Genomic DNA, 27430 nt, shown 5'->3' on the forward strand with positions numbered 1-27430 from the left:
CCATAAAGTCATGTTCCCTCTGCTGCAGACAACGAAGAGAGGGTAAGAGACATCTGTAGCCTCCTTCTTGCAAGTTAGCCCATAAGCTGCTCTGTATCCTGTTTTCTGGATTAGTTTTGTTGGATTAATACAAGTAAGGACTTGCCATGTGAAATGCTTTGTGGTAGGATCCGGACATCTCAGTGGTAATACCTGAGAGAAAGCACATTAGCTCTAGGAGAGGGAAGACTTTTCAGCAAGACTGGCTGTTGACTGCCAGATGCCGCAGTCACAAAATGGTTTTTTTCCCCCCTTTTCCTGGAGAGCTGCTGGGACAAATAGTGATGCATTTGCTCCTAAATACTACCATTTTGTACCTCCCTTGCTGCACAGCTTAATGCCTTTCAGCACAAGGCCTGATGCCTCAGCACTGTCTGTCTCTGCTGCACAGCACCCGGCTGTCGGATGCATCTTGCAGCAAAGCAGCTCTGTGAGGATCAGCTGAGGAACCTGGAATGATCCTGCCAGCTTTATATACTTCTGGGCTGCATGGATGCTGCTATAGTGAAACACAGGACAGAGTTCTTGTCTTTTTTTTTTCTTTTCTTTCCTTTTTTAAGAGCTGGGTTTTATTTTTCATGTAGGAAAAGATGCTGTAGTCGTATCTGCGGTAGTGCTCCCTATTCTGCAGATGCATCTCCTTGCATATCTGGGTTTCTTAGTACCATCAGGACTTTCCTGGATAAGATGCATCTATGTTCTTCTGAAGCTGAGCCTGTACCATGGAAATTTTAGTGGATGGCTTAGCTGAAACTGTGTGGTTCTGATTTGATGATTTAGTTGGCCATTTTGAAGTCTTTGCAGCGCACATGGAAGAAAGTGGCTCTCTGCCAGTTTCTTCATTTTAGTATGTTTTCAAGTGTTTTTCTTCTGCAGTCTCTCCCTTTTCTGATACAGAACTTGCACAGTGGGGAAAAGAAGCTGTAGTGAAGCATTTTATATCACACCACTGGCACATTTATTAAGATCTGAAGAGCAATGGATATGTTTCCCACATTGCTGAATAGTGTTTCTCTGCTTTGCTGGTCAGAGCTAAACTGTCGGTGGTGTTTGCGCACAAGCTCTGAAGAAGTATGTGGGACTTTTGCCAGTAAAAGGCTGAAAAACTTCACTCTTAACGGATGTTTAAAGGGAGATTTCTATCAAGAGAGAACATTTTCTGAGACGTGTCATCTGACCAAGATTAAGGCTTCAGTACAGCAGCACTTCTTCCAGGAAACTCTTCCTAGCAAGCGGGATCCCACTCACATTAACAGTGGGAGTTTTGGATGTCATAGTGCTGAGTCCAGTCCACTGCACGTCTGGGAGCTACACAGGCCTGTGGGGAATTCCTCCCAGGCTGGATGACGGGTGTAGACTGACAAAAAGCGGTCAGACCATGTACAGTGCAGGTTCAGAGTTGTGGTATTTCACTTCACAGCCTTTCTAGGGCACAACATTTATTCTTGCATTTATGTGGACATAAGGGACAGCAGTAAAAAGAAACAATTCCTAGCAGAACAGAATTTAATTAATGGACATGGTCACCTAGACAAAACAGCAAAGAGAGAATTTGACTTGTTTCCAGTGAATATCTGGACAAATGCTTTTAACATAAGGAAACTGAAAGGAGTGGGAATTAAAAGAGAAGGCTCTCATTTGCTGATTAGTTTGGCCATCTCTGTGGGGTTAGAATTTGTATCACATCTCTAAAAGTAACTGTTTTCTTCAGATGTGCATTGAGGGATATTGACCTGTCCTAAACCACTTGATTTTTGAGACTCTGTTTTATAATTGGTGGCCTTAAGTTCCATTTATGCCAGGGGTGGAGATCAGGTTTTTTTCAAAGAAACACAGGGATGCATTTGAAACAGCATCTCCAATTAAATGATTCAGCAAATGTCAGTAAAAAATGGTAGTTCACAATTCTTGAAATTAGCCATGTTTCCAGATGGTGGAAGTGCTTGTTAAACAGTTGCTCCTCTATAGTTACTTGAGATCAACTTGGAAAAAAATAAAGTATTTTTTTAATACTTCTATAATTTGTGTGAAACAATTGTATCTTTCATTCATGCATACCACATCCTAACTTTATGAAACACCGTGCAGGAAGTTTATATAAAATTAAGTCCCAGATTAAAGTCACTTTTACACTGGGATGTGCTCTAAACTGAGATTGCATAAAACTGACAGGTTATTATTGGCTCGAATAGTTTCCAACTCTACAGAAAACATCACCAGTCCTAGTGGATAAAATCTTCATAAAAACTATAGCCGCTAGTTAATTTAAACTGTTAGTGCATAAAACAGAACCGAGGCACCACAAATACTCTGTCAAGGCACTTATTGCCTTTAGATTTCCACAGTGTAGCACAGATCACCGGGAATGACCTCCATAGCCAGGAACTACACTCCAGTTCTGCACTTGGGAAAAATAGGCCCATTCAACTCTGCAAGTCTTCTCTTCCTCACTGAAAAAGAAAAGAAAGAGGAGTCAGTCGTGGCAATGGTAAAATGTGGATGGCATGCTTGACTTAACTGCTGTGGAAAGGAGCTGAGAGATGTACTTTCTGATAGGAAAGAAACAGGATATTCAGCTTCTGAATTCCTGCTTTAAGCAGCAGGCACAGCCTTACATAGTTTAAAATCAAGGAAGGTAAGATGACGTTTCTCTCCCTATGAGTTTTTAAGGTCAGAAGCTACTTTTAGCCTTACCTCCCTTATTCTACAGTCAGTTGTATTTCACAGTTTGTCTATGTAACTGGACTTTGGCCAATGCATCATCTGATGCTAACTGATGTAGAAACAGCAGGAGATGCATGCCACAGTTTTTCCTTTGCTAGTTTTTCTCAATCGCCTTTTCAAAATTAAAAAAGAATAATTAAAAAAAAAATTTCATTTCTTATCCTAAGCCTCTAGGCTCCAGTCCTCTGATCACGGTTAACATGGTCAAAGCAGTCTCATATCTAGTCTTAAAGCTGGTTCACACCTCTGACAGCTACACTCACAACTTTTCAAGAAATGTGTGCAGAGAAAAACAAAAAAGAATTATAAAGAGGATGCAGAAGTTAGCTCATGGGGATGAATGTAAAAGCCTTCATAGTTGGTTCATACAGAACATCTCAGAGAACAGAAGCTATGGGACCAAAACCACATTCTGGTAGCATCAGCTGATGATAGGCAAGAGTATTGGAATGGAGCACAAGGAGAGAGCTATTGCTGACAGGGAGGAAAATAAAGTTTTCCTGTACTTATACATTGTCCATGTGTAGAGCTGAGATGCTATTGCCAGAGACCATCAGACCAACGAATATGAGCTGCAAACAAGAACCAAACCAGACAAAAAATGCAGTTCTTAATGGTCAAAGAGGCAAAATGCACAGTTGTTAACACGGAAGGCAAGTTGTGAATTCATCTCCTCAACAGCAGGAACAATTAAAATATTAGATTTAAATCCTTCAGCTGATTACTTTGAATGCCAGGTGCCGCAGAGTCATTCAGAATCTTGCTCTGTTCCAAAGGACGGGAAATAGCAAGCCTTTGCTAATGCAGCTCTCTAGTGACCAGGAATGCAGCCACAGGCAGAACAAATACACAGTGAACCGTAAGACGGGCTATTTTGTGTGATCCCTGAAGAACTGGCACATACCTCCGCTTGGCTGTGCTTCCTAGGAGCACAGGACCGGCTGACACGAGGTTTAGTTTTATTATTTCTGTTTAAAACACTACATATTTATCATCTGCCCCAACATGACAGCCACTGAGTACAGCATGATGGGTGTGTTAGCTGCATTCAGTACTGCTCTGCTGGCCTGATCCCCAGAGCTCCACAGCAGCCTGTAGCCAAGCAATGGAAAGCCTCTGCCACAAGGCTTTGGCTGAAATGGCAGTTTGCGGACTTGCCCACATTTTGCTTCACAAGCACTTCTGATGGCTTCATTGAGAGTATAAAGATAACTCAAAGCCACGTGGCTTCCCACGTCTCCCTAGAAACAGTTCCAGCTTGTTTCACTGAAGGGGATGGGCCAAATCCTACTGCCGTCCAAGTTCAACTCTGCTACTTTTCATCTCCTTGTTAAAGTGGGAATGAAGCTGGAGGAAGACAAGCAGTTGGCAGGCGTCACAAGCGCTAGCAGCTCATAACCCGTGTGCCATATGCTGTAGCACAAGCTGTACCAAACCACATCAGCAGCTCTCGCTCCTTTCCAACAACACCCACCGTCACTGCAAAAAACGCTACCTCTTCTTGGAGTTTTAGCTGCTCGGTGTCTCCAAGTTTGGAGCACAACCCATTGCCTGGCTGACAGCAGCTGCATTGAAGAACCAGTTGGTGAAGGCTGCCTCCCTCCTTGAAGGCCAAAGCATCATCGGGCCCTTCAAGAGGTGGATTCTAATTCATAGGCATCTACCAGAGCTTTCATGTGAGCAGTTCTGCCCTAATCCCACCAGAAATTGCCCATAAGACCTTCCCATACTTCCTGGCTTGCAGTCAGCCTGACTCACCTAAGTCGTTGTTATTCATCATAGCGTTGGAGGCACGAAGCCGGGGACCTTGCTGAGTGAAATGGTACCCAAACTTCAGTAGGGTGGTGTTTTTTTCCAACATATTTGCGATTTCCATTTCTACTTTGTTGCCCAAGGGCTGGCTCTTTTGAAAATAGAAAACAAAAAAAATCAAGCCAGTCACGTCAGAGGGTGATTCAGAGTGAGCGCTTAGATCTGTCATGTCCATCCACCTCTTCCCTCCTTCTCTGGACCTGTTGGTTCATTTGACATTTCTGACTTGGAGCTAGTAAAACAAACAACTGGCCTGTTTCTGGTACAGCTGAGTGGCTCCAACTCCTCCAGCAGACATTCCCACGAGGCCGTTTGCCCAAAGACTTTATTTCTTGGACAGATTAACAGCTAAGGGATGTCTGGAGAAACTAGGATTTTGAACTCCCAGTCACCTGTCCCTGAGCTCCACATAGCTCAGCTGCTTCAACGTCTGGGTTTCTCAGGGAGCTAAACTTGCCACAGCATCTGCACACCCTACAGGTCTCCTTCTCTTTCTGTTGCATTTTAGTAAAAATTTCAGTTTTACTAAATAGACATTGTTATTTAAGCCTCTGCAAGAGCTCAATGCAAGGCATGATATTGGACAGGAACACCACCGTTCTCCAGGGCAGCACCAGGAACATGGGAAGCTGCTTGGACTGCTGTGGCCTTTCTTAAATACTGCGTGTAGTAGCAGACCTCTGCCCTGACCAGCCACTGAGTTCCCTCAGCCAGGACACGTTCCCTTGCCCAAGCTGTCACTCGCTTTACCTGGTTGTCAATGCGCAGCTCTACCAGCGATGTGTTGCCCTGGAGCGCCTCGACAATAGCCAGGATACCTGACCCAGAAATGAAGTTAGATTCCACATTCAGGCTCTTCAGCGTGTTATTGACCTTCAGCATTTCTGCCAGGGCCTGTGGGCAGAGGTGGGCAGGAAGAACGGGCAGTCAGACAGGCAGAGGCAGAGCACTCCAGGGCAGCAGGGGTTCAGCTCCCCTCACCTCCAGGAGGGCTCCAGGAGGGTCCTGCTTGCTGAGCAGTTTCACTGCCACCAGATGGAATTGCTCTGTGCAAAGTGAAGGGGTTTCCCCACTGCTGCAGGGGGATTCTTGAACATGACCATGCTGGAGGCCACAGCAAAACCTTGTACAGACAAACCCATAGGGCTACCCCAAAAGGTGACAGTCCCCACCAGCAGCTGCCCCGTGACAACCTCATGTGTCCCTCTTCTAAAGTCAGCACGGTGACGACAGGGATGCTGGCCAGCATTGCCCTGCCTCTGTTCTGGTTGGGTCCGTGCCTGCACTGCATGGGGTTGAGATGCTCCTCATTATAGGAGGCAGAGAGGAGCGTCTATCTTGAACAAGGGGTTCTCCACATCCAAGGTGTCCTCCCAGGTGGCAGCACAACCATATTATTGACTTTTGCTTCCCTCAGAGGGTAAGACCAGAAGTGGGCTGGAACACTCCCAACCCCCCTGACCTGATCAGATGATCTCATTTCTTACAAACTGTATGGGAAGATTCATCTATGGCATCAAAGAGAAGGAACAGAAGGTGATGCCCAAGTGGCAGGGCTGACCTGCACCCACAGCACTCGGCCCCACAGCTTCCCTAGCCCTGTACAGTGCCCCTCGAGCCCTCAGATAGCACCAGTGCTGCCTGCACAGGCTTCCTCCTCGGTCCAGAGTGCCTGAAATAATGTGAGGGCAGTACTCACCCTCCAAAAAGACTTTTTTTCTAACAGGAAACTGGTGTGCACAAGTGTGTGTGGAGGTAGGTAGGGGTGACCTGGGTGAATAAGAGCAAAAATTAGCTGCCACGGTGCTGGAGAAGTATGCAAAGATGCAGCCTGGAAGGTAGCATGAGGGCCAGGTGGAACACTCAGCACCTCTCTGCATGCCCACTGATATGTAGGATCATGCACAGCAGCCAGAAAAACCCATTATCAACTACAGAGGCCACACATGAGAGTCCTCTTTCTGCACAAACCTGCACAAAGGAATATGAGAAAGAGAGCTGGAGCAGACATGTGCAAGGGGAGGAACAGTTGTGCACACAGCAGCACACAGCTGTGTGCACACTCAACAGAAAGAAACCTCCAGAGAGAGACAGAGACAAACTGCTTTTAGAAAATGCCACTAGGGAGTCAGTTCTTGTCTCATGCTCCTTTTCTGGGAGATCCTTGAGGACAAATATGAGACTGAATGGGATTAAAGGATTGCACCCTGAAATCTCTGTAGCTGAAAAATGAAGTGAAGGGACCAATGCCTGTCAGTTGCTGACTTTCACCAGTGCTCCTGAAACTGAAGCACCTGCACCGAACGCCGGAGGTGTGGAACGTGCCAAACATGACATAAGGTGCAGAACCAGTCAGTCAGTCAGTAACTCCAAAAACACCTTGCCTGAGGACAGCTCCTGTCACAACACTAAGATGATGAGCCCACAGTACTTACAAAAGCAACAGGATCGTTGCTCCGTGTCCCAACTATGCTGAACTTCTTCACATACGTGTTGTTCTTCAGCGCTTCCGCAAAAGCCTTCAAAGTCGGGATGGGAATATTCTGTGAAAAGAAATGCAGACAGCCTGTGTTAGGCCATCATCTGTATGAAGGAACATGCAATACATTTTTCATCAAGGTCAAATCACCAAATGCACCGAAGTAATTCAGGAAGGGGTTGGTAAGTTCTCTTGCTATAATCAGCGTGGTCTGAGGAGCTTGGCAATGCCTTCATCCTGTGTTGTGCTCTGCTAAAAGCTCGTTGCCTTGATTTGAAGCCACGTCTCTGCTGTTTGATTTAATTGCCCAGAAACTCAGCTATGTAGGAACGCAGGTGTTGTGGAGAGGTAACCAAGGTCTATGAGCCTACACAATAATGCTCCTGTGCTTCCTAATACAGTGACAGCACTGAGTAACATTCATGTCTTGTTCAGAAAAGTTCCACCTACAGGGCCTGATCTAGAAAGGCCTGAAAGGATCTCCTTGTAACACAAACCAGACACCTCTGACTGCTTATACAGCATGTTTCAGGCTAACATTTGCCATGCTAGGTCTCAGCAGAGAAAAAAAAAAAATCCATGCTGCTTATTCTGTGTTCCTTCAAAATTAGTATTTTTTCACTTATCAAGCACTTTAGATACCCTTTTCAAATGCACAAATTTTCAACTAACATTGTAAGTGGTATCCTCACCTTGGACTTCTTGCCACACCATTTGGATCCCACCATGTGGAATCACCATAACACAGAGCCCAGCAGCTTACAATCTCCACTGTCACTCCTCAGTTCTCCGGACCATGTCCCAAAGTCATGAGTTCAACACACAAAAATAGTCCCTGTCTGCCTGCCAGACCCTCAGCCTTGTGTCCTCAAGGGGCAGGGTCACTAGCCAGAATCAAATACATGAAAGTAAGAATATTTTTGTTATAGAAAGGTGCAGGTAGTATAGCAAAAATGTCTTTAATGTGCACATGCAGTTAACCATGTTCTTGCTGTTTGGCTATGCCATCATTCAACAGGCCCCATGGAATAGAAATGATATTTTTCAGTATGTTTATGTGTCCCAAAGGCAATATAAGAAGTGGTACTATGTCCTGATTTGCTTTCTACGAGAAGTAAAAGAGCTCCACAGAAGGGATGGGTGGGAGATGGACAGGACCACCTGCAAGAATGGAGGTTTCTTCATATTTTCACAGCAAGTGTCAGGATTGTGAAGACTTCCCCCCTCCCTTTTATAACATACATAGCAGCCCCTCCACCAAATATGCCTGACTGAATCATCAAAGAAACCTACAATGCCTTTAGCCAGATAGCCTGGAGATGTGTCTCCCCAAGTTTCCCTCAACACAGCTCCATTCTTCCAGGCACTTAAAGGAGTCCTTTTGCTACCAACCCTGTGCCTTTGTCCCAGGTAACAATCCCTGTTGCCCACAGGGATGGGAAGCACTGGTGTTTCTTGTCGGGCTACACTCAGTGTTATGGTATAAACTGTGCAGCAAAACAGGCTTGGTCTCTGCCTTCTGTGTATCAGATGTTCCAGCCTGTTATTAAGAGAGAAGGGTAGAAAGGAGGAAATACCATAATATTGTTAAGGTTGACTTCCTCAAGATCAGGATCATTGCTTTGTATTCGTTTCAGAGTTTCCTCCACATCTGTTGAGTTTGGTTCCTCATCAGGAACTGGTTTGTACTGTGTGGGCTTAATCACACCTGCAAGTGAAAAGCAACACATATGAAAGCAAAAGCACCCTGAGCAGCAGTATCTCTCCTTTGGATGTGTTTCTCCTCTTCCAGAATCAGAGAAGATGGAAGAATGACCTGACAAACCAACATGAAATGAGAGGCCCCTCCAGTGGGGGGAACCAGCACAGGACAGCCAGTGCCTGCTGCTATGTGCTTTCAAGGTCCAAATCTGGGTGACAGAAGACACACTGCTTCTATGGGGCTGTTCCCTGGGCTGTGCCAGCTCCCAAACGGCACCAGGGACGTGGCTGAGACCATGCTGGCTCTCACGAGGCAAGGATGCACCAGAGGTGGCCCCAGCAATCACAGGCTGCTCTGACATTCATGGCTCTAACCTTCAGCCTAAAAATAATTCCCACTTTGCCTCTGCTAGCAGCATCAAAGCCAACTACTGCAGCCTGCTAACACTCTAAATCACTTACTGTTGAGCCCTTCTTTGTTCACGATGGTGCTGCTCCCCAGTGCCTCGTAGTACTGCTGGTTACTCATCAAGGTGTGCATGCCAAGGATGGCTATGATAAAAAAAGGGAGAACATGACTTATTGCAGGCTCCAAAGCCCAGAAAAGACACATAGATGCTGTCTGGGATGGGAGTCTGTAGCGTACTACCCTTCCCTGCACAAGCTTGGAACAACATGCAAAGGTCCTCCAGCTGTCATAAATACACAACAGGGCTCAAATGTGATCCCTTGTTTATTCCAGTGTAGCATGATTCATAGGAGAAGAGGAACATCACCTTATGGACAACAAACAGGCAAACAGTCAAGGCCTCCCAGTAGCCTACCTGACTTGGTAACACACAAAAATAGTGAGAAGGCAGTACAACACTCAAAAAAATGTGATTGGCAGGCTTTAATCCAAGGGGCCCAGTCCAGCAGGAGCCTGCACATTCTTGTCCCCCTTGCTTAGCCAGGCATGTGCCACACACTACACCAGTCCAGTCTGTGAAATGGGCTGTGCCCCACACAGAGCCAGACCGACGCCAAGGCAGCAACATGTGAGGTGACTGTCACCTGAAGTGTGGCAAAGCACATCATGGTTTCACCCGAGAACAAGCCTGGGGTCGTGGTGTTGATCTTTGTACTCTTAGAACCTGACGTTGTGAGAAGCTAAAGCTCTGCTGGCTTGGTTGAAATGTAGAGAGTGATGGTGTGAACAAAACTCAAACACTGTAATAACCCAAAAGCCTGCTACTCACAGAAAGACCAAGTTTGAAAATAAACTGACTTTTTAACCAATTTTTTTTTTGATAGCTATATGATTTTCTAAAGAAAAATACAGACACAAGAATACGTGTTAAAACAAACATTTCTTGAACAAATCTTGACCTCTGACAGACACAGTGGTCAAAATAATAAATTTCTCCCTAAAATTCAAGTATGCCACTACGAAGGTACTTTGCTTTTCCATGAGCTGCTCCTCTTAGGCTTGACTGGCACTACTCTGTCACCATTTTCTCATTGATTTGTCCAAGAAGTGGTGGAAGTTGCAGGACAAGGCTATCCTTGAAGCATGAATAACATCTGTTATGGTGACAGCTCATCGTGACTCCAGGTCTGGGTTGCACAGGCAGGACACCCGGCAGCAAAGTGTGTCAATGGACTTCCCCATGGCCACAGCACATCCCTAACTGGATCTCACAGAGCCAAGAAGTCTCCATTTGAAGGTCTGAGTGAGGTTGGGCACTTTGAGTTTGCTTGTTTGTATTTTAGCTGGCCCTTTTCTCTGTTGTGTTCCCACAGATGAAATTTTCAGGGGTGCAACACAGCTTAGAAAAGTAATTTGCAGGCTCAGCATCTTGGGGACATGCACAGCCCCCAAAACACAGCTTATTTGGGCAATGAAATCTCTCCATCAGCCAGGAGCATGAGTATCTGGACTGCAGAGAGAGGCAAGATCTGCTGTTATGACCACTCAGAGGCTTTGAGGGCTAGAATTTGTGCTGGTAGACAAAAGGGACCTGCTGTTTCAAAGTCTGGTGCTTACTGTGTATTCTCCAAAGAAACTCAAGCAGAACGAAGACATCCCATTTCTGTCTCTCTCAGCTGACCAAAGGTAAGGGAGCCCTTCCAGGACAACTTGGGAGCCACCCTCCTGGCCCTGCCAAGGAAGGGATCCAATACATCACAGCTGACAACGATCCCTGCTAAACAGGCAGGAGCAAAATGAGCTCCTGCTAAATGAGCCCTGCTAAACAGGCAGGAGCAAGGCTGTCACTGTCAATATTGAGATTTCAGGACAGCTTGTATCACACTGGTTCTTCTGCTGCCACTTCAAGTGGCAGCAATTGCAGAACAAGCTGCCCTGAACAGCATTTCCCTGGAAAACTAATTGCTGCACCGACATGGAGAAAGGCAGATTTTATAAGATAGGACTTGATAGGACTCTAGGATAATAGTAAAAAAGCAAAATCCAGAGATGCAATACTTGGTCAGGGTGCCTATGTTGGAAGCCTTAATGTAGAAACACATTTCTAAGCCAAAATACGGTATTATGATGTAGATGTCTAGTTGGTGTACTTATTCTACAGACTTTCTTACAGACTTCCAGGGAGTATGGAAAGAGACTTCTTTCTTGAAGCCAGTGTCCTTGAAATTTTCATTGACTGCTAGAGCAGCAGGGCACATGTGAGCTCTGTAAAACACCATAGGGTGTCCATATGCTCTTTTGGTCGAGGTATGTCCTATCCCAGTCACAGAGCTAAGTCCATGCTATGGGCTTCAGCAAGAGACAAATACTGCCATTTGACTGACTGACTGCACAAATCACAAGAAATGCATAGCTTTAAAAATGTGTTGAAAAAGCTCTTTAACAAACAGCAGCCCTGAGTGTCCAGTGAAAGACTTCTCTAACCTGACAGTTCTTTAATAGGTCCCACAGGAAATCCACATTCTCACTGCATCAGCTTGACTGTTTCCTAAGGTTTGGTTTGAAAAAAACAATTGCTCTTGAAAGGATAGTGAGTGGCAGAGACAGAAGAAGATATCAAACAGCACACACAGTTCCCTTGATAAATTCTTCTCCCTCCTTGGCTTTGGCCCATGCTCCTGGTTAAATCACATGGGCTGAGAGTAACTCTTTTTAACAAAGAAATAAGTTTTGTCAGAACTGACAGCATTCAGATAAACAGTAAAAAACATACAATAGCTCCTTTCCCACAAAAGAACCAATAAAAAAAACCCCTAGTGGTGGAACTACTTGAACCCACAATTATTTTGAAACTATTTTACCAGCAATGTCACAGAGCTCTGCATCGGTGGCATTAGCAAGGGCTTCCTCCAGTTCTGGCTCCAGAGTCACACTTTCCAAAACAGGATCCATTGGCTTCTGCTTGGGAATCCAAGCTTTTCCTATAAATGCAAAGTGAGGTCACTCTCAGTATAGTTATAGCACCTATTTCGCAGCTAGCTGTGCAGACACATTTCCATGGTGTGAGATTAGAACAGTGGAAAGGACAGAAGGGGCACAAGGACCTAGAGAAAAGTAAGAGAATACACTGAATCCCTTCCCAGCTTGGTCTGAGTCCTGCTGTGACGTGGGCCAGAAGGCACCTGCAGACACCTCCAGCTGCAGAGCTGGGCCCTTTTACCACTGCAGCAGGCTGTGTCTGTCTACAGAACCCCGTAGTACTTTTGTACAGGATCATGGCTGTTCACAGCATAGCACCCAAAGCCGCACACAGCAGGGCCCTGCAGGACTTCAGTTCTTTGAAGGCTGCACAAAAGGGGTGAAGGTTTGCCAGCTCTCACATGGACAAAGGGAGGCCAGTGGCCCAGACCCGACACTGTGCGGGATCAGTCCTGCCACCGAGACAGTTCCTGCTGCTAACTCCAAGTGCATGTTGGTAGGGCAGATGGCACATTAGTCAAAAGAGGGTGGAAAGGAGGTGGTGGAGGGTCTGGTAGCAGGCAGAGATGGTAGTTCAGTGAACACATGGGATGCAAGGAGGAGCAGGCTTGGGGCAGCTGATTTAGCTCAACCTTGCCGCAAAGGGCATGCCAGATGGAGACCTCTGTGCTTTATCTCCCAGGAAAGCAAAAGGCCAAGGAACAGACCTTTTCCCTGCAATGCAAAGGTGCAAATCAACAGGTCTGGCTGGTAACGCAAAGTTGCCATCTCAGCTGCTTGCTCATGGCCTTTTCCTAAGCGGGGTGCCCAGAAGGACAAGAGGCTGTGTGGTGAGTGGTGCAGCTCCAGCCCAGCTCTGAATACAGTGGGCTCCCTGGCACTCCCCAGTCCCATTTCCCATGACCCTTTCTCTGCTGGAGCTGGCTGCATCCCAGGATGGGGCAGTGGACAGGGCTGGTGGCACTGCATGGCTGCTCCCAGCTCACACCACTAAAGGGCAGCGGATCCCTTCACAGAGATGGAACGGGTCAGGTCTGAGATTTCACCCACCTGTGACTGCCCAAAAATAAAAAGAGAGGCTTGTGGTGTTTTAACACACCACAGTAGAGAGCAGCCTGTTGGGTGAACCCAGTGCTGCTGAGATTCGAGTAGAAGGAGGAGGGCTCTTGGAGCATTTTGGAGCAGTCCCCTCCCCTAAAATAGTCCAGGATCTCTTCAGAGATAGCAAGTGCAAAATGCTTGGCCTGGCATGCCAGCCAGGACTATTTTTGTCCCCTCTCTGAAACCAGAGTCAGCAGCACCAAAGGGGAGAACAAAGATCCTGCTGCTCAGACATGTGCAGAAAGAGAAGGGGCTAAATTTAGCCTCAAGGAAGAAGCACCCGCACCTCGGGCTCCCCGGTACGAAATGGAGGCTGCCATAAGCAGCCTTTTGCACAACAGCTCACCTCCTGCCTGTGCTCTGCCACCCTGACAGAGAGGGCAGGAATCTGCCTCCTGGGACACAGCTGCTCTCACAAAAATAGGCAGAGCGTCATGTGTGCCTGCAGAGCCAGGCATCTTCTGGGTACTCAGCAGCAAAATGTCTGCTCTGGCTTGGTGTGGAGATCTGGAACCCCTATCCCACAGGATGCATGGCTTGGGAGACTGCACACACTATCTGGTCTGTGCAACATCAGCAGGGAACAGGAGAAACAGGGCAAATTTAATTCTGCTGTCATGCAGTAACTCCTTTCCTCACCTCAGTGTCAACAAAATTTCTGTGGTTTAATTCTAAGTTAATTTTAATTAACTGATAGTTAATTCCTAACTTTCAGAAAGTTTCGTGTCTCAGGCATGCTTTGTTACGAGATTGAACTTTAAATGAAATGGTGAATGTTTTATGTCATAATACAGCATGCATGAACAGCCCAACTCCTACTCTGTCCAGCAGCACGGCCAGGGAGAGCACTTCCCATGGACAAACTAGTAAATCACCCTCCAAATGTGGTGATTTATTTACAGCTCTGTCACAGCTGTGAATATGTAATTTACCATCTCTGGCTCACAGTCAATGTAAGTAGTGTCTTCCTCTCAACAGCATGTTACAAGTGAAAATATGTTTAATGCATTTGAGATCACATCAGGCTGAAGCATAAGGAGTTCAGACCAGAAGCTGAAGACTCGAGATGCCTGAAATATCTCTGTCCCCTGCAAAGCACTGCTTCTACCTGCTGGGCTAGGGCATGTCTGAAATTACCAAATTACTCTTCCTGATTGCACTCAATTTATTATTTTAATTTCTTTTTCTCAAGGAGTACTCTTTTTTTCTTTTCTCCTCTTTTTTTTTTGGCTAAAAATACCACCTCAGGTTTTATTAAATGAACAGATTTAACACAAGCTCTTCCTAAGAGAGCCATATGAGTCTGTAAGGAGACCCCTTTGAGAAAGACCTCAGTTGGAAAACCTCCTCGATATGCCTACATTTTCATGCACTTCTTTTTTTGACACAGGGCAACCATTCATGTGAACAGTGCCCAACCAGATCATCTGCTGCAGAGGGAGACACAACAGCAGAAGAGAGATGCTGAGAAGCTTCTCAAACCCAGAGGCAAGGACTGACCAGCCCATGTCCCATGTCAGATGATATTCAGAGTGCTAATGGGAACAGGGAAGTTATTTGCAGGAAAAGATGCCAGAAGCAGAGGAAAGAGAAGAGGCAACCTTGCTCACAGGCCTCAGGGTCATGCAGAGCAGGAGTGCAGCAGCTGCTGTAGGGTATGGTGCAGGAAGACACAAACATGTGACCTGCAGGAGACTAGGAAAGTAAAGCTGCAGTTGTCAAGAGGTGATGGAGGTTAGAAAGAAACGGTTGGGACTCATCACAGCTGTGGAGTTTCTGTATGATGAGAAGCTCAGAGTGTTGGGATGGAGTGTGAAAGGAAACAGTGCAACATGGAGCACAGCATGCAGAGCTCACAGGAGGACAGGCCAGAGGAGGAGATAGAAGATGAAAGGATAGAAGACGATGTCTTCTCCAGAGCCTGATACAGCTGCAGTGGCGTGGGGACAGAATGAGGCTGCACAGTGGTACAGCCTTCTGTCCAGTACTTAACAATATATCAGGTAGTATCCAAATCAGCAGGCACAGAGACCTCTTGAGCACACCCCAGTTCATCAGGGGTTAGACAGCAGTGGTGTCAAAATGAAGTTTTAGCAATGCGGGTTAGACACAACCCTTCTGTGCACCCACTGTGCCTTCATCATGATGCACCCAGCATGGTGCACAGGATGACCATACCTCTCTTTTCACCCGTGTAAGGAACCAAGTCTTCTCTGTCTTTAATGTCCTTTGCCTGCTTTTCTAGGTGGGCCATGAGTTCCTCCCTTTTGAATGGGCCAGTTGGTGGCTTTTGCGTCTGATCCCGCTGCCGGAGCCCTGCCGGCAGCAATGCGTTCTAGACATGAAGGGGAGAAGCACAGGTTATCTCTGCAGCCCATGATCCCCATCCAACAAACACTCTCCCCTCTCCACTTCCCTCATTGCACTGCCTTTCTTCCATGTCGCTGGATAATTTGCTTCTCCTTGTGTGAAAGGTTATCTCCATCCAGCCCCACTAATTCCCACATCATCCAAGACATGTGATGCTCCTTCCCTGCTCCAGTTTCAAATGCTGCCAAGTAGATGTTCTCTGCAACTGCAGCTCTAGCCCTTTACTCTGGAGGCTCTCAGCCATCTTCTCCCCCCTATATGAGTCTGTTCAAGTGCCCACACACCCCATGTGTCCCAACAAGAATCAGTTCGGTGAAATCTCATGGTCTCTCACAGAGTAGACCAGAGAGTCATGGTGGTCCCCTTTCATGATCCCTCAAAAACTGCAGGCAGGGTCTCACAGAGAAGGTCACTCAGTTGCAGAACAAGATCCCTGTGAACCTCAGCCTGTTTTCAAGCTGCTTCCTTGTTTTTCAGTCACATTAACCACCACGGGAAGTTGCTTTGTGCCTGACACATACGGCACGTAAACACCTGCTTATATTTAAATATAGAACAGCCTTAATGCAGTAAGACTATTCCCAGATTTGACACTAAGCATGTTCTTTAAAGCTTTACTGGATAGAAGTCAACATTTACTTTTTAAGACATTCAAGGTGATGTTGAACAACGCACTGATTTTTCCATGCCCGCCCGATAAAAGTAGTTCATTACAATTTAAATCTGTTTCAATGACAAGCCTGGGAAGGAAAATTACTAACGAGAGGCAATTAGACCCAGGCAGCCTTGGAGGGCAACAGAGGAGAACTGTGTGAATGCCCAAGCAGGGAGAAATAGGAGACAGCTTGCTTCCTCAGGCTTCGTGCTGTGAGAGGTAACCATGCGATCTTCAAGCTTAAACTTCTGCACTCAGACTACACCTGTACTGATAGACACCCACAATTATTTTACCCTTCTACATCTTTCACAGAATGCTGCCTGCCTCTGTGTCTGCTGAGGCAGCTGGAACTGAGGCAGCCCATCAGCCCAGACACTTAATCCTGGGAGCTAGCTTGCCACCTCTTAAATACTTTCCTATGTTGCAATTAAAAATACTGATGATGCAATCTACGCCTCTCATCATTTACTCCAGAAACACTAACTGCATGTTACAGGAACAATTTCTCACTTGGCAGTGCCCAAACTCATCATGTAACATTGCCATAACCCAGAGGCCTGCCAGTTGGCTCTGCACATCCCCTGCTAGGGCCATGGGACAATGCTGCCTCCAAAAACCTTTCACCAGCTTGGCACCAGCAGACCCCATGTTTGCATATATGTAGCTCCTGCTGATGTTGGGAGGTTGCTAAAAATAAATTGTCCCACTTCGCAAAACTCTGGGATTTGGCTTTCTGCCTAAATGGAAGGAAATACAGACCATTTGAAGTTTGTTACAAAAACCCCAAAACCCGACAACTCACAAAGCATTCCCTCCAAGGTGCCCTGACCAGAAACAGAGATCCATTTTCTGCAGGTTTATTGCCCTGCACCAGCACTGGCTCATATGCCACAAATCACAGTGCTCGTCACATCTGAGCACACACACCGGGGAAAGAGCAGGAAAGCAGAAACAGACACACATCTAGACTGTGCTTGCAGTGGCAAAAATTTCTTCTGCTCACCTGCAGTCAGTCTCTTCCACTCTTGCACTGAGTACCAAGGATCCCAAAGGATCTGCCAAGGATCTCACTGAAATAGAGATTACTAATGCAGCCCCTTCCCCCACCACCACGGAGATTTATCACCTAGCAAATCTCGTTCAAAAGTTACTTACATCAGGATCCAGCTCTTCCAGTTCATTCTCTAACTTCCTGAGCTCCTCCTCTGTCAGAGCTCCAAGGATCTTGTCTTCATCCAGGTCTCGGTATTTTTCTAGCTCCTTTCTGTAGGACATCTTAGAGGAGTCTTGTGGATCTCACTTTTATGCTGAAACAGAACCTGAAATGAAAACAAGAAGCCTTAACACTGAACACGTGAAACATGACACTGTAGCCTGTCCGATTGGGGAACACTGAATACCCCAGAGCTGCAAAAGATTTATGCTTAAAGCACAGCTGATTTCTAAGACAGGTCAGATTGCTCAGGGCTCCCCACCCGTATCCTACAAGCACTTAACAGCCCGTGGTGATGAGAGTGGCACAACTGCCGGCAGCTCATTGCCCCGTTCATGGACTTATGGGGCAGCACAGAGGGAAAACTTCGTACAGGGCCCTGTTTAGAGATGTTTTCCTGCAAGCAGTGCTGTATGTTACTGAAGTGTCCTAGGCATTTATTTCCCTGAAGGACAGTAAACCAGAAATCCTCAATAAACCAGAAGTTGGCAGGTCTCATGTCCTTACGAGCCCCCAGTAACACTTCCCTGCACTTGGCACTCCAGATAACATTGTCACCAGATGGGAAAAGAGATTTGTAGCACCACTGAGTACGTCTGAGCCCTGCAAACCTCCATGAGGCTACAGTGCACAGAACTTCTGCCTGTGTTCTAAAGCCACAAGGAGATCAGGAAGTATTATCCACACATGTCCAGGAGGCTGCCAGTTAAACGTGCTGTTTAGTGACCCACCTTCCCTGAGACAACACATTTGAACAGCTGCTGGCTAAGCAGATGACCTGTTTGCTACTGCACATTCCAAACCAACCCTGCAAGAAGAGAAGTGTGACTAACGTACTGAATGGCCTACGTGGATAATCCCTGCTGACCCAAAAGTTTGGCCCACAACTTCCAATACAAAATGCCATACACAGTCACACACATGTAACTGGACCCATGCAAGCAAAAGGACTGTAGAGGACCTTCTACAAAGGTCACTGTGTTTAATATGTGCAGGTGGGTTAGAAACACACTCGGTACAACACACAAAAGTGTATCCAACTCTGCTCTTTTGCTGACAGTCTCCTTCTGTTCCATAGTACTGTCTGTACATTTACATTTTTTCCCCTCAGTTTTTGTGGAGAAAAACTGAACTCTAGATAATTTAAAATTACTTTTCCCAAAGTTTTTCTGTTCTCTTGAATGACATTTACATTAAAATAACAGTAAGGCCTCTGCATTTTTTAAGGAGTCAAACATCTTTCAAATTTCTATAAATGGGCTCTTTTCAGCTCAGTGGAGCATCAGAGCCCTACTCCAAGTCTCATCTCTCAAGCTTTGCTTGTCCTCTCGGGACAGATTATGCTCTTATGATCATCACTCTTCATTAGTGGAGAAGTTTCCTTATACAAGTTGCAACACAGTAGCTGTTCTAGACAGGAAAATTGCCTTTAGCTTGGTCACAAAAGGGCACAGTAACACACGTATTCTCGCTCAACAGCAAGCCCTTAAATTTAGAGCTGTCATTTGGTCAGACATTCGGTTTCCCAATGGTGTGATGGCAATTCCTGCACCACTTGCATTCCTGCCACTCGCCACTTAGGCGGTGAAGCATCAGGAGATGGTGCCTCCTGGATGAGAGAAACAGCCCCTGAAGCTCCCAGAACTGGGAGCTGAGAGGGTGAAACCCAGCTTTTCATTGGGCTGGGTTGTTCCATGCAGTGACCATCAGCCTGTGGGCTCCAGAATCCAGGGCAACAGGAGGGTGAAGGAGGAAGCACAGGTGATGGGACTCCATGGGTTTGGCTAAATGAGGCAGTGGGGACCCCCACATGCCTGTGCTTTACCAATGCCCTACAGCAGGCAGTGCAAGGCTCCTTGAGCAGTGAGAGTGGCATGCAGCAGTCGTGCAACCACACACCAGTCAGCCCAGGAGCCACATCCAGCAGCTCGTCCCCTGCAAGACTGCCCTTCCTGCTGGCATAGAGAAGGGCAGAGCCTTTATCACAGTTACCCATGAACACTGATGCCAGAGACCCTAGAAAAGCAGCCTGGATTTGGATCTGGAGCTGTGCTGCGCCACTGCAACCTTAGGCTGAAGTGCATGAACCACAGCTAATCTGCATTTCATGTGTGATTTTTAGTTTTGACCATTTCGCTGTGGAAGGAGCTGGAGCTACAAGCAGGCAGGAAGGCAGAGAATAATCCACCCCAGGCTGCTAAATTTCCTGTAATGGCTTAAAATACCTACACCTGCCATGCACATGGTAATCTCTGTCTTGGCTACGTGAGCACAACTACTCCCAGAGGCAGCTGCAGTCCCTTCCCAGCAATCCAGGGTAGTCTGCAAGCGTGGCTTATATGGGACCAGAGCACAGCCCCCACGGGGCTGACCTTGTTGTCTCGCACCAGAAGGACAGAGATGTCAGCACCGAGAGGCGAAAGGCAGGACAGACGGCGGATGTCAGCGCACACAGGCAACACTTCTGGAAAACGCTTCAGGTTTCAAAGCATCTTGCAGAGATATGAAGCCGGGGCTGCATATAGCAAAGGCCCTGAGGGTTCAGGACAGGTGCAGAGCCTGCTGAAACGCAGCTGAAATCCCCGTGGGGAGAATTTCGTTTGCCATCTACCCCAAACAGAGCTGCCAGGAGGGGACAGTGCCCTCACAGCCTTGCTGGTGCAGGCGGACGGTGCTGGCACCTCGCACAGCTCCCGCAGAAAGCCCATCAGGAGCGCTGCTTGACGGGAGCACTGGCCCTGCCCGCGGCAGCAGGACATTCTGTACTGCTCCCCTGCCTGTTGAACGAGCATTGTGTCCTCCAGCACAGCCTCCAGGACCAGTATGTTCGCTGGCTCTCCCTTATCTCTACCTCCCAGCCCCCTTCTACCCTATCTTGCTAATGAGTGCTGGGAGAAAAAGCAAAAGAGCCCATCTGCTGTAAACGGCAAGAGGGTTTTGCACTGCCAAAAACAAGAAAGCAGGTAAATTCTGCCTAAGCACAACTGCTTTAGTTTACACAGTGTACTCAAACAACCACTGCCACAAACAGCTCTCCCTGACTTGTGCTAGAGTACAAGCACAGCTTAACACAGGTCCTGCCCCCAGCTGAGCTCAAACAAATGAAAAAGATCCTCCAGCACAACTGCAGTGTTACATTCAGATTTTAAATCCACAAACTGCTAAACATTCAGGGAAGAGTTAACCATAATTCACCACAAATCTCCGTCAAATCTATTTGCAATGCTCAAATAAGATGGCAGCTCTGATTTTTTGTTATTTTTCATTAAACCTGCCACTTTTCATTCAATCAGCTAAGGAGGCATCACAAAAGAATACACAAGTAATACACAGAAACCGTACAGGACCAACACTATTACAATTTTAAGACCTCAAAACATTAAAATTCACATAGACTACCAAGATAGCAAGATATTAGGTCCCCTTGGTACTTGTCAAACACATGAGATGACAGCTCAAACACTAACACTTGGTGAGTCTGAAGAGCACCTAGGTGGGAATCCATGATGATCATTAAAAATGTTAAAGGAGAAAAATGAAATTGGTTGGGAGAAAGACATAGGTCATCTACAGGGAAGACTGTTCATGTCATGGATACAGGAAAACAAAACAAAACAAAGGCAACATTTATGATTATGAGGGGGATGGAACAGTTTCTTTCTGAAGGGTCCAAATCTGCTGAACAAATACACAGACGCTGAAAACAAGCAAAAATGAAAAGCATCCTGTACAATACTGGAAATAATTACTGAACCACCACCAGAAGGCAGAGAATGGGAATCCTGCGTACTCTGGCCTGCGAGAGAGCCACGACTGAAAAAATTACCATCCCTGCCTTAGACAACTTTCAAATCTACTGCAAAACTTTTTCTGTGTGCTGAAATTTGAAAAGAGACCAAGGGGCTTGTTTTTGGGCATAAAGAGGTGGCCAAATGTCACCATCTCAGATACTGATGATTCTTGGAAAAACTGCCAAGTTTGAAGGCAGAAGTCTATTCAGGATAAAAACTGTTTTTAAGCAGCAATGGAGGCAGGAATTAACCTCGTGGCTTGAGAACAATTCCTATTTGACTCACAGAGGATTTTGATTTATGAGGGTTTTTTTAATAGCTTAAGATAAACGTGAGTCAAAGTTCAGAGCTATTATTTTTGCAATTTAAAAATAACAAACCAATGTCAACCAACCCCTCTGCACTTGCTGTAATTTCTGTTTTTTCTTTTCTTTGATTTGTAGCATAACTTTAAAGATAAATGCCAGAGTTTTTTGGTTTTGTTTTTTTTGTGTTTTGTTTTGTTTTGGGTTTTTTTGTTGGTTTTTTGTTTGGTTTTTTTTGAGGAACTACACATAGCTCAAGTGACCATTTCCTATAAACTCAACAGAAATTAAGTACTTTCTGTGCGTACACTTAGACCTCAATAAATCACCCAGGTGTAGATCCAAGACTCATGCTGTGCAGATGAGAGGAGCAAATCAGCTCCAGCTGGTTCCTAAATGAAAACTGTGTTTTTATGTGGCCTATCAGTCCTCTGGGAAACCTTAAAGCCATTAGCTAATCCTCAATGAAATCTCATGCAGGACCCAAACCCTAATTTATTGTCCAGCTGCACACGTGCAAAGGGTCTGTCAGCCTGGAGTTCTCCTTTGGATGGCAGTCAAGGAATGAAGAAGAGTTGGGGCATTTGCAGGGAGGTCTAAGGGAAAGCAAGGGATACCAGAACCACTTGGAGAAGGGGTAGCTGTAACGTGGTAGAGCTGGGGCAGACACAGTAGGGATGAAGGATGAAAAAGTCTCTGCTGACTCTGCCGCTCATGGGACAACTTTCAAACCCTGAGCTTGCACCCCAGCACAATTGGGTGCTGGTGTGCAAGAACCTGACTCCACAGCCACCCTGATGTTTGAGTCACTGAGCCACCCAACATCACCAGTTCCTTGGAGTTTCAAGAACTGACCAACAAATTATGGCCAGATCCAGTAGCAAGAGAGGAAAAGATAAATATCAGCTTCTACTGAGACCACACCTAAAAACATGAATCTATGTGAATTTTGCAAAACCCAGTAGGAAATCAGAGCAGAGTGGAGGAGGAGCTGGATCCATCCCCAGCTGTACACAATCACAGTCTTGACCACTGAGTTCTTGCTATCACCAGTTACCCTGCTCATGAGGGATGTCAGCGCAGTTGTGCTGCTACAGGAATGGTCTCCTCCTAACACACAAGTACAAACATCACACCTGGACCCCATAGTCCCTTCTCTGGTAGACATAACCTGAGCCTAGTAGTGGCCTTACAAGTGATCACTTGAGATACAGGCATTCAGAAGTTTACCCCATTTCAAATGAGTATTTTTTTTCCCCTAAAAGTCGAGTCTTTGGCTTGGACAAATCAAAGGAAGGTAAATATCTAAAGCCAGGCCTTTAAGGGAATGGTCTCCTGCACATTTTTTTGTAGATTCTTTTTTAGGCAGATCTCATTTTCTCAGAGAGGGAGGAAAACATCTTTTTAACAAGCCATAAACACAGATCCAGGCTGCAGTATCAAGCTGCAGGTTGTTGGCCTGCTGGGGCTCTGCATCACCACCTTGAACGCACAGGATGTTGAAACCTCTTGTGAGAGCTACAAGAGACTTCCTATGGACTCTGCACTGGATTTGCAGTCCAAGCTGCATTAGAAAATGTCTAGCCAGGAAATCCACATAGGTGGGTATTCCCCTCTGCTTAGCTCCACTGAGGCTGCAGCTGGATGCTGCATCCAATTCGATGTCTCCTAGTAGAAGGCAGGTCTTCCCAAGCTGCAGAGAGTCCAGTACAGAGCCATCAGGATGGGCAGGAGGCTGGAACACATAAGCTGTGAGGAGACACAAAGGGAACTGGACTTTTTCAGCATCGAGAGGGGAATGCTGCAGAGGGATGTAATTGCAGTCAGTCGGTCATGTGCTGCCTAAAGGGAAAGGGTTTCTAAAGACAAAACCAGGCTTTCCTTAGAGGTGCACAGAAGGGGCAACAGAAATAGGCTGAGGCAAGGGGAAGCCTCCTTAATGGAGAAGTGGTACAGCCCTTGGATGGGGATCTGAGAGGTGGTGGAATCTCCATCCTTGGGTATACAATGCTCAACTTGTCAAGGCCCTGGGGAAACTGATCTAGTTATGGGGCTAGGCCTGCTCAGAGGAGAACATTGGACAAGGAACTTCCAGAGGTCCCTTCCCAATCAAACCTTCTCTGACTTGGTCTCTGAAGAATGCACAGGTATGTCCAACTGTCCAGGTTCCTCCTCTGAATGCCAGGAGGTTACACAGGATGGGAACTGGACTGAAAGCTGACCCCCTCCATTTCACAAAAACTTGTTTTCTGCACTCATCAGTTTGAATTCTGGTTCTAGTTCAACACAGGAGGGAAGAGGGTTTAGTTGCCTTTCCTCTGAAACAGTTAAACCACTACCAGTTCCAACATGACTGAAATTCTCCTTGCTCCTGCAGCATGACAGTGAGTCACTCAGCCTCCAGGAGACCATCATAGTACCTTGTTTTGCAGCTTTCTCACACTGAGAGCCCTTGTGCAGCTTGTGGAGTAGCCAAGCATCATCTGGAACAGTTCTTAATAAAACAGAGCATACAGGACAGTTGATGTCCCCAGCCCCTGCTCAGCAAGCAATACCCATCAGGTATATCTTCATCTCTTAGTCTTTCCAGGGCAGAGCTGGCAGTGCTAGCACATTCATGCCCTGGATGAGGAGAGTGAACAGAGAAAAGGCAGGGGATATTCCAGATGGTGAGAAGCTCTGTCTTGTCAGATTCAGAAGGCAGAGCTTATCATACACTCTCATTGCTTCAGGCAAGCCAGCCATCAACTAGAAAGACTGAGGCCTCAGCCTCCTGGCAAAAAGCTCATGCCTAAGCAAATCCAACAGGGAATCTGCTTGCCCTTCGGGAAACTCAAACTTCCGAAGGAAGGTCTAGATATCCTCTGGTTTGATAAAAATCTCCCAACCAGCAGCTGTAAACCTGACACCCTAAAATTCATATTTGAAGGGAAACATCTGGAAGAAGGCATTTTGGATCTATTAAAGTACACCATAACTTCTGCCTCTGTCAGTGACGTGCCAGCCATGCAGAACAAATGACGTGATTTGGAGTCACCCTCACCACCCAGAACCCTGCAGCAATGAAGTTCAATAGGCCATAGACAAGACTTACTGATGATGCCACATCATTCCTATAGGTATCCTCATGCCAGAGCTGACATTCCCACCCTTGCACATGACAGCTCCACAGCAAACAGCTTGTTGTCTGATGTCATGCACACTCCAGGGAAGGCTCCCTGTGCTCAACCAAAGTGACCTCTCCCTTTATCCACTGGTGCTGAGAAAAGTCTCATGCTGTTTGCCCTCTCCTGGGTCTTCCTCTCAGCTCACCCAGGTCCTAACCTGATATTCAAAAAATGTCTGTATCTCCTGGCCCTCCTCTTGCCAACACTCCTGCAGCCTGCAAGCCACACCACTCAGTACTGGCTTTTACCAAGAGGTCTTTCTCACCACCAAACAGCCTGGATGTCTGGTGACCAGGCCAAGACCTGCCAAAGCCCCAGCACAAAGCATCCCAGCTGTATCTCCCCCACTTTGCATATTTTTAAGGCACACGCTTGTAAGCACAGTTATGTGTTCTCCTATTTGGAGTGAGGTTCTCTCATGCACCTGGCATGCACTTAGTTGCTTAATTACTAATCCCTATGAAAAGTGCGTGGGCACACTTAAGTCATTAGTGACACCGAGCACTCAGTTCCTGCTCTGTAACTTGAACCTCTCACTTGGAAACTTTGCAGCCAGCGCAATCTCCTCTGAAAAGGGATCCTGGGTTTCTTGCCTGAGTTTCTGTTAGTCCTCAAATGGATACCCCTGTTCCTCTGGCAGGGGACCCGATGGGTGTAATGCCTTGTACTGAGCAGTGCCTTGGATCCTTTGACAGACAATGGCCATGCCAGACCGCCAGGCACAAAGCACAGCAAGCTGTTAGCAGTAACACACCTGTGTCTGCATGTCCCGATCCCACCCCACTGCTAGTGTGGCTGAAGCAGAGGGAATGGAAGCAAAATGTCCCATCACTGGTGCAGCCAATAAGCCCTGGATAGGTTGATGCCCAATGAATACCATAGCAAAATGAGAATTCCGTAGCAAAAAAAGATTTCCAGCAGAAATGAGTGTGTGGTGTACACTGCGCAACAAATCTGAATGAGGCACTTAACAGAGGCGAGACCATCACACAATCCTCCAAGGCCTGCAGAAATGAAGATACCACCTCCAGCTGGGAGAGCTACTTAAATGCACAGTGCTTGAATGGGGCAGAATGCTGGAGAAGCACCACTTCAACCTTGCTTTCATGTTTCTCCCCGGGTTGCAGCCAGCGGGGATTTTATGTACACTTAAAAACAACTTCAGCCACGTGGCTGAGCACCCTTCTGGCTCAAGGCCCGATACCCACGGAAAGATGTAACACAAGTAGAGAGGACCTCCACATAAGGGTGGAGCAGCTGACCTAGAAGGGAGGCAGAGGGCAATGGATTCTGTCCACCAAACCCTCCATGACCATTTCAAAAGCAGAAGCAGATAGATGAGCACATCAGGATGGCACATCAGTGGGGAGAGAAGCTGTGTCCATCAGAGTGAAGAAATGTTAACTTTGGGACAGGCTGCGCCTTTCAATCAAAGCAGACAAAGTACAGCCACGGAAAATATGGCTATTTCAAGCTGGACAAAGTCTGGCCATGGAAAATACACCACAAGGACTCAAGGAGTCTTTCCTCCTGCTGATTTCTACTTTTCCCTTACAAAAGCAGCACAGATTTCTATTGATCCACTATCTGGAAAATAATTTCCTAGAAGAGCTCCCAGGACTACAAACACAACAGCAGTAAAAAAGAACTCAGTGCCCTTTGCAACCCGCTCAGCGTGGTGCGGGGCCCTCTCTTCCCTCCCCGCTCCAGCTCCCCCGATCCCCGCCGGGCTCTGCCGCGGACACGCGTGAGCGCTGCCGGCTGCCATCCATCCCAGCCCGACGCCTCTCGCCCGGGCTCCCGGCTGCTCCTGCCGAGGGACACCGCCCGGCACTCCTGCTCGGCAGGGACACAGCCACCTCATCCCGGGGGGACTCGGCTCTCCTGCGAGGGACACAGCCGCCCTCATCCCGGGGACTCGCTGCTTCTTGCGAGGGACACAGCCGCCCTCATCCGGGGACTCGGCTGCCGCAGCTTCCGCCGCCGGCTCCCATCCGTCGCAGCGCACCAACTCCGGGCACGGTCCCGGCAGGCAGGCAAGTGTGCTGGCAGGCAGCAGAGAGAGGCAGACGGACATTGCACGCATTGGAGGGAGGCAGGCAGGGAGGGAGGCCCAACACCCAGGCAGTCCCCCCTGTCCGGCGTAATTAGGGAGGCAGCGCTCGCTATTTATGCCGAGCTGGTGCCGCCCGGTGCCGGACAAACGTTCTGCCCAGATATGGGTCGCGCCGGGCCGGGCCCACCACGCCGCCGCAGGCTTACCGCACCTGTGAGCCGAGCCGACTAAGCTGAGCCGAGCCAGAGCCGAGCCGAGCCGAGCTGAGCTGAGCCGAGCTGAGCCGAGCCCGGGCGGCGCGTCCTTGCCCGCGCCGGCTCCGCCGCTGCCGGGGGCGGGGGTCCAGCCCCGGCCGCGGCCCCGGCCCGGCCGTCACTCAGCGGGGCGGCCCCGCCGCCCCTCCCGGCGAGAACAGCTGCTCCCGGCTCAGCCCCCGCCCCGGGTCGGCGTTGGGTTGGTCCTCACCCTCCGCCCGCACCTGGGGTGGCAAACGCGCACCGTCCATCCCCGGGGCAGCGTGGGCGCTGCGGAGGGCGGCAGCAAGGGCAGCGTTTGTTTCCAAAGGGTCTTTCCTGCTTTTTAACGATTCAGATACGCTGAAGGAGCCTGCCTTGTGTCCCATGGCA

General features: G+C 47.5%; 1 protein-coding gene across 1 annotated transcript; it reads right to left on the bottom strand.

Annotated features, from left to right (window-relative positions):
- Nucleotides 1-1425: 1425 nt before the first annotated feature.
- On the bottom strand, nucleotides 1426-27057 carry TMOD1 (tropomodulin 1). The gene is made up of 10 exons (XM_018085938.2): nucleotides 27016-27057; nucleotides 17428-17591; nucleotides 15423-15579; nucleotides 12026-12145; nucleotides 9218-9307; nucleotides 8632-8762; nucleotides 7011-7118; nucleotides 5326-5469; nucleotides 4522-4666; nucleotides 1426-2489 (listed from the first exon to the last, which is right to left on the bottom strand). Exons 2-10 carry the CDS (start codon nucleotides 17545-17547, stop codon nucleotides 2425-2427), a joined length of 1080 nt encoding a protein of 359 aa, XP_017941427.1. The 5' UTR covers nucleotides 17548-17591; nucleotides 27016-27057; the 3' UTR covers nucleotides 1426-2424.
- Between the last annotated feature and the right edge of the window lie 373 nt (nucleotides 27058-27430).

This window comes from Manacus vitellinus, unplaced genomic scaffold, assembly GCF_001715985.3.
Source record: "Manacus vitellinus isolate BGI_N305 unplaced genomic scaffold, ASM171598v3 scaffold_9_pilon, whole genome shotgun sequence".
In the NCBI taxonomy this organism is placed as follows: Eukaryota; Metazoa; Chordata; class Aves; order Passeriformes; family Pipridae; genus Manacus; species Manacus vitellinus.

What these genes read in the sequence shown, in the direction of transcription:
- TMOD1 (XM_018085938.2), bottom strand. Translation starts at nt 17,547, where the DNA reads ATGTCCTACAGAAAGGAGCTAGAAAAATACCGAGACCTGGATGAAGAC. An exon ending in GAACAAAGAAGGGCTCAACA is followed by an intron (nt 8,763 to 9,217) that starts GTAAGTGATTTA and finishes TTTCACTTGCAG; the next exon opens with GTGTGATTAAGCCCACACAG. An exon ending in GCAACGATCCTGTTGCTTTT is followed by an intron (nt 5,470 to 7,010) that starts GTAAGTACTGTG and finishes CTCTGCCCACAG; the next exon opens with GCCCTGGCAGAAATGCTGAA.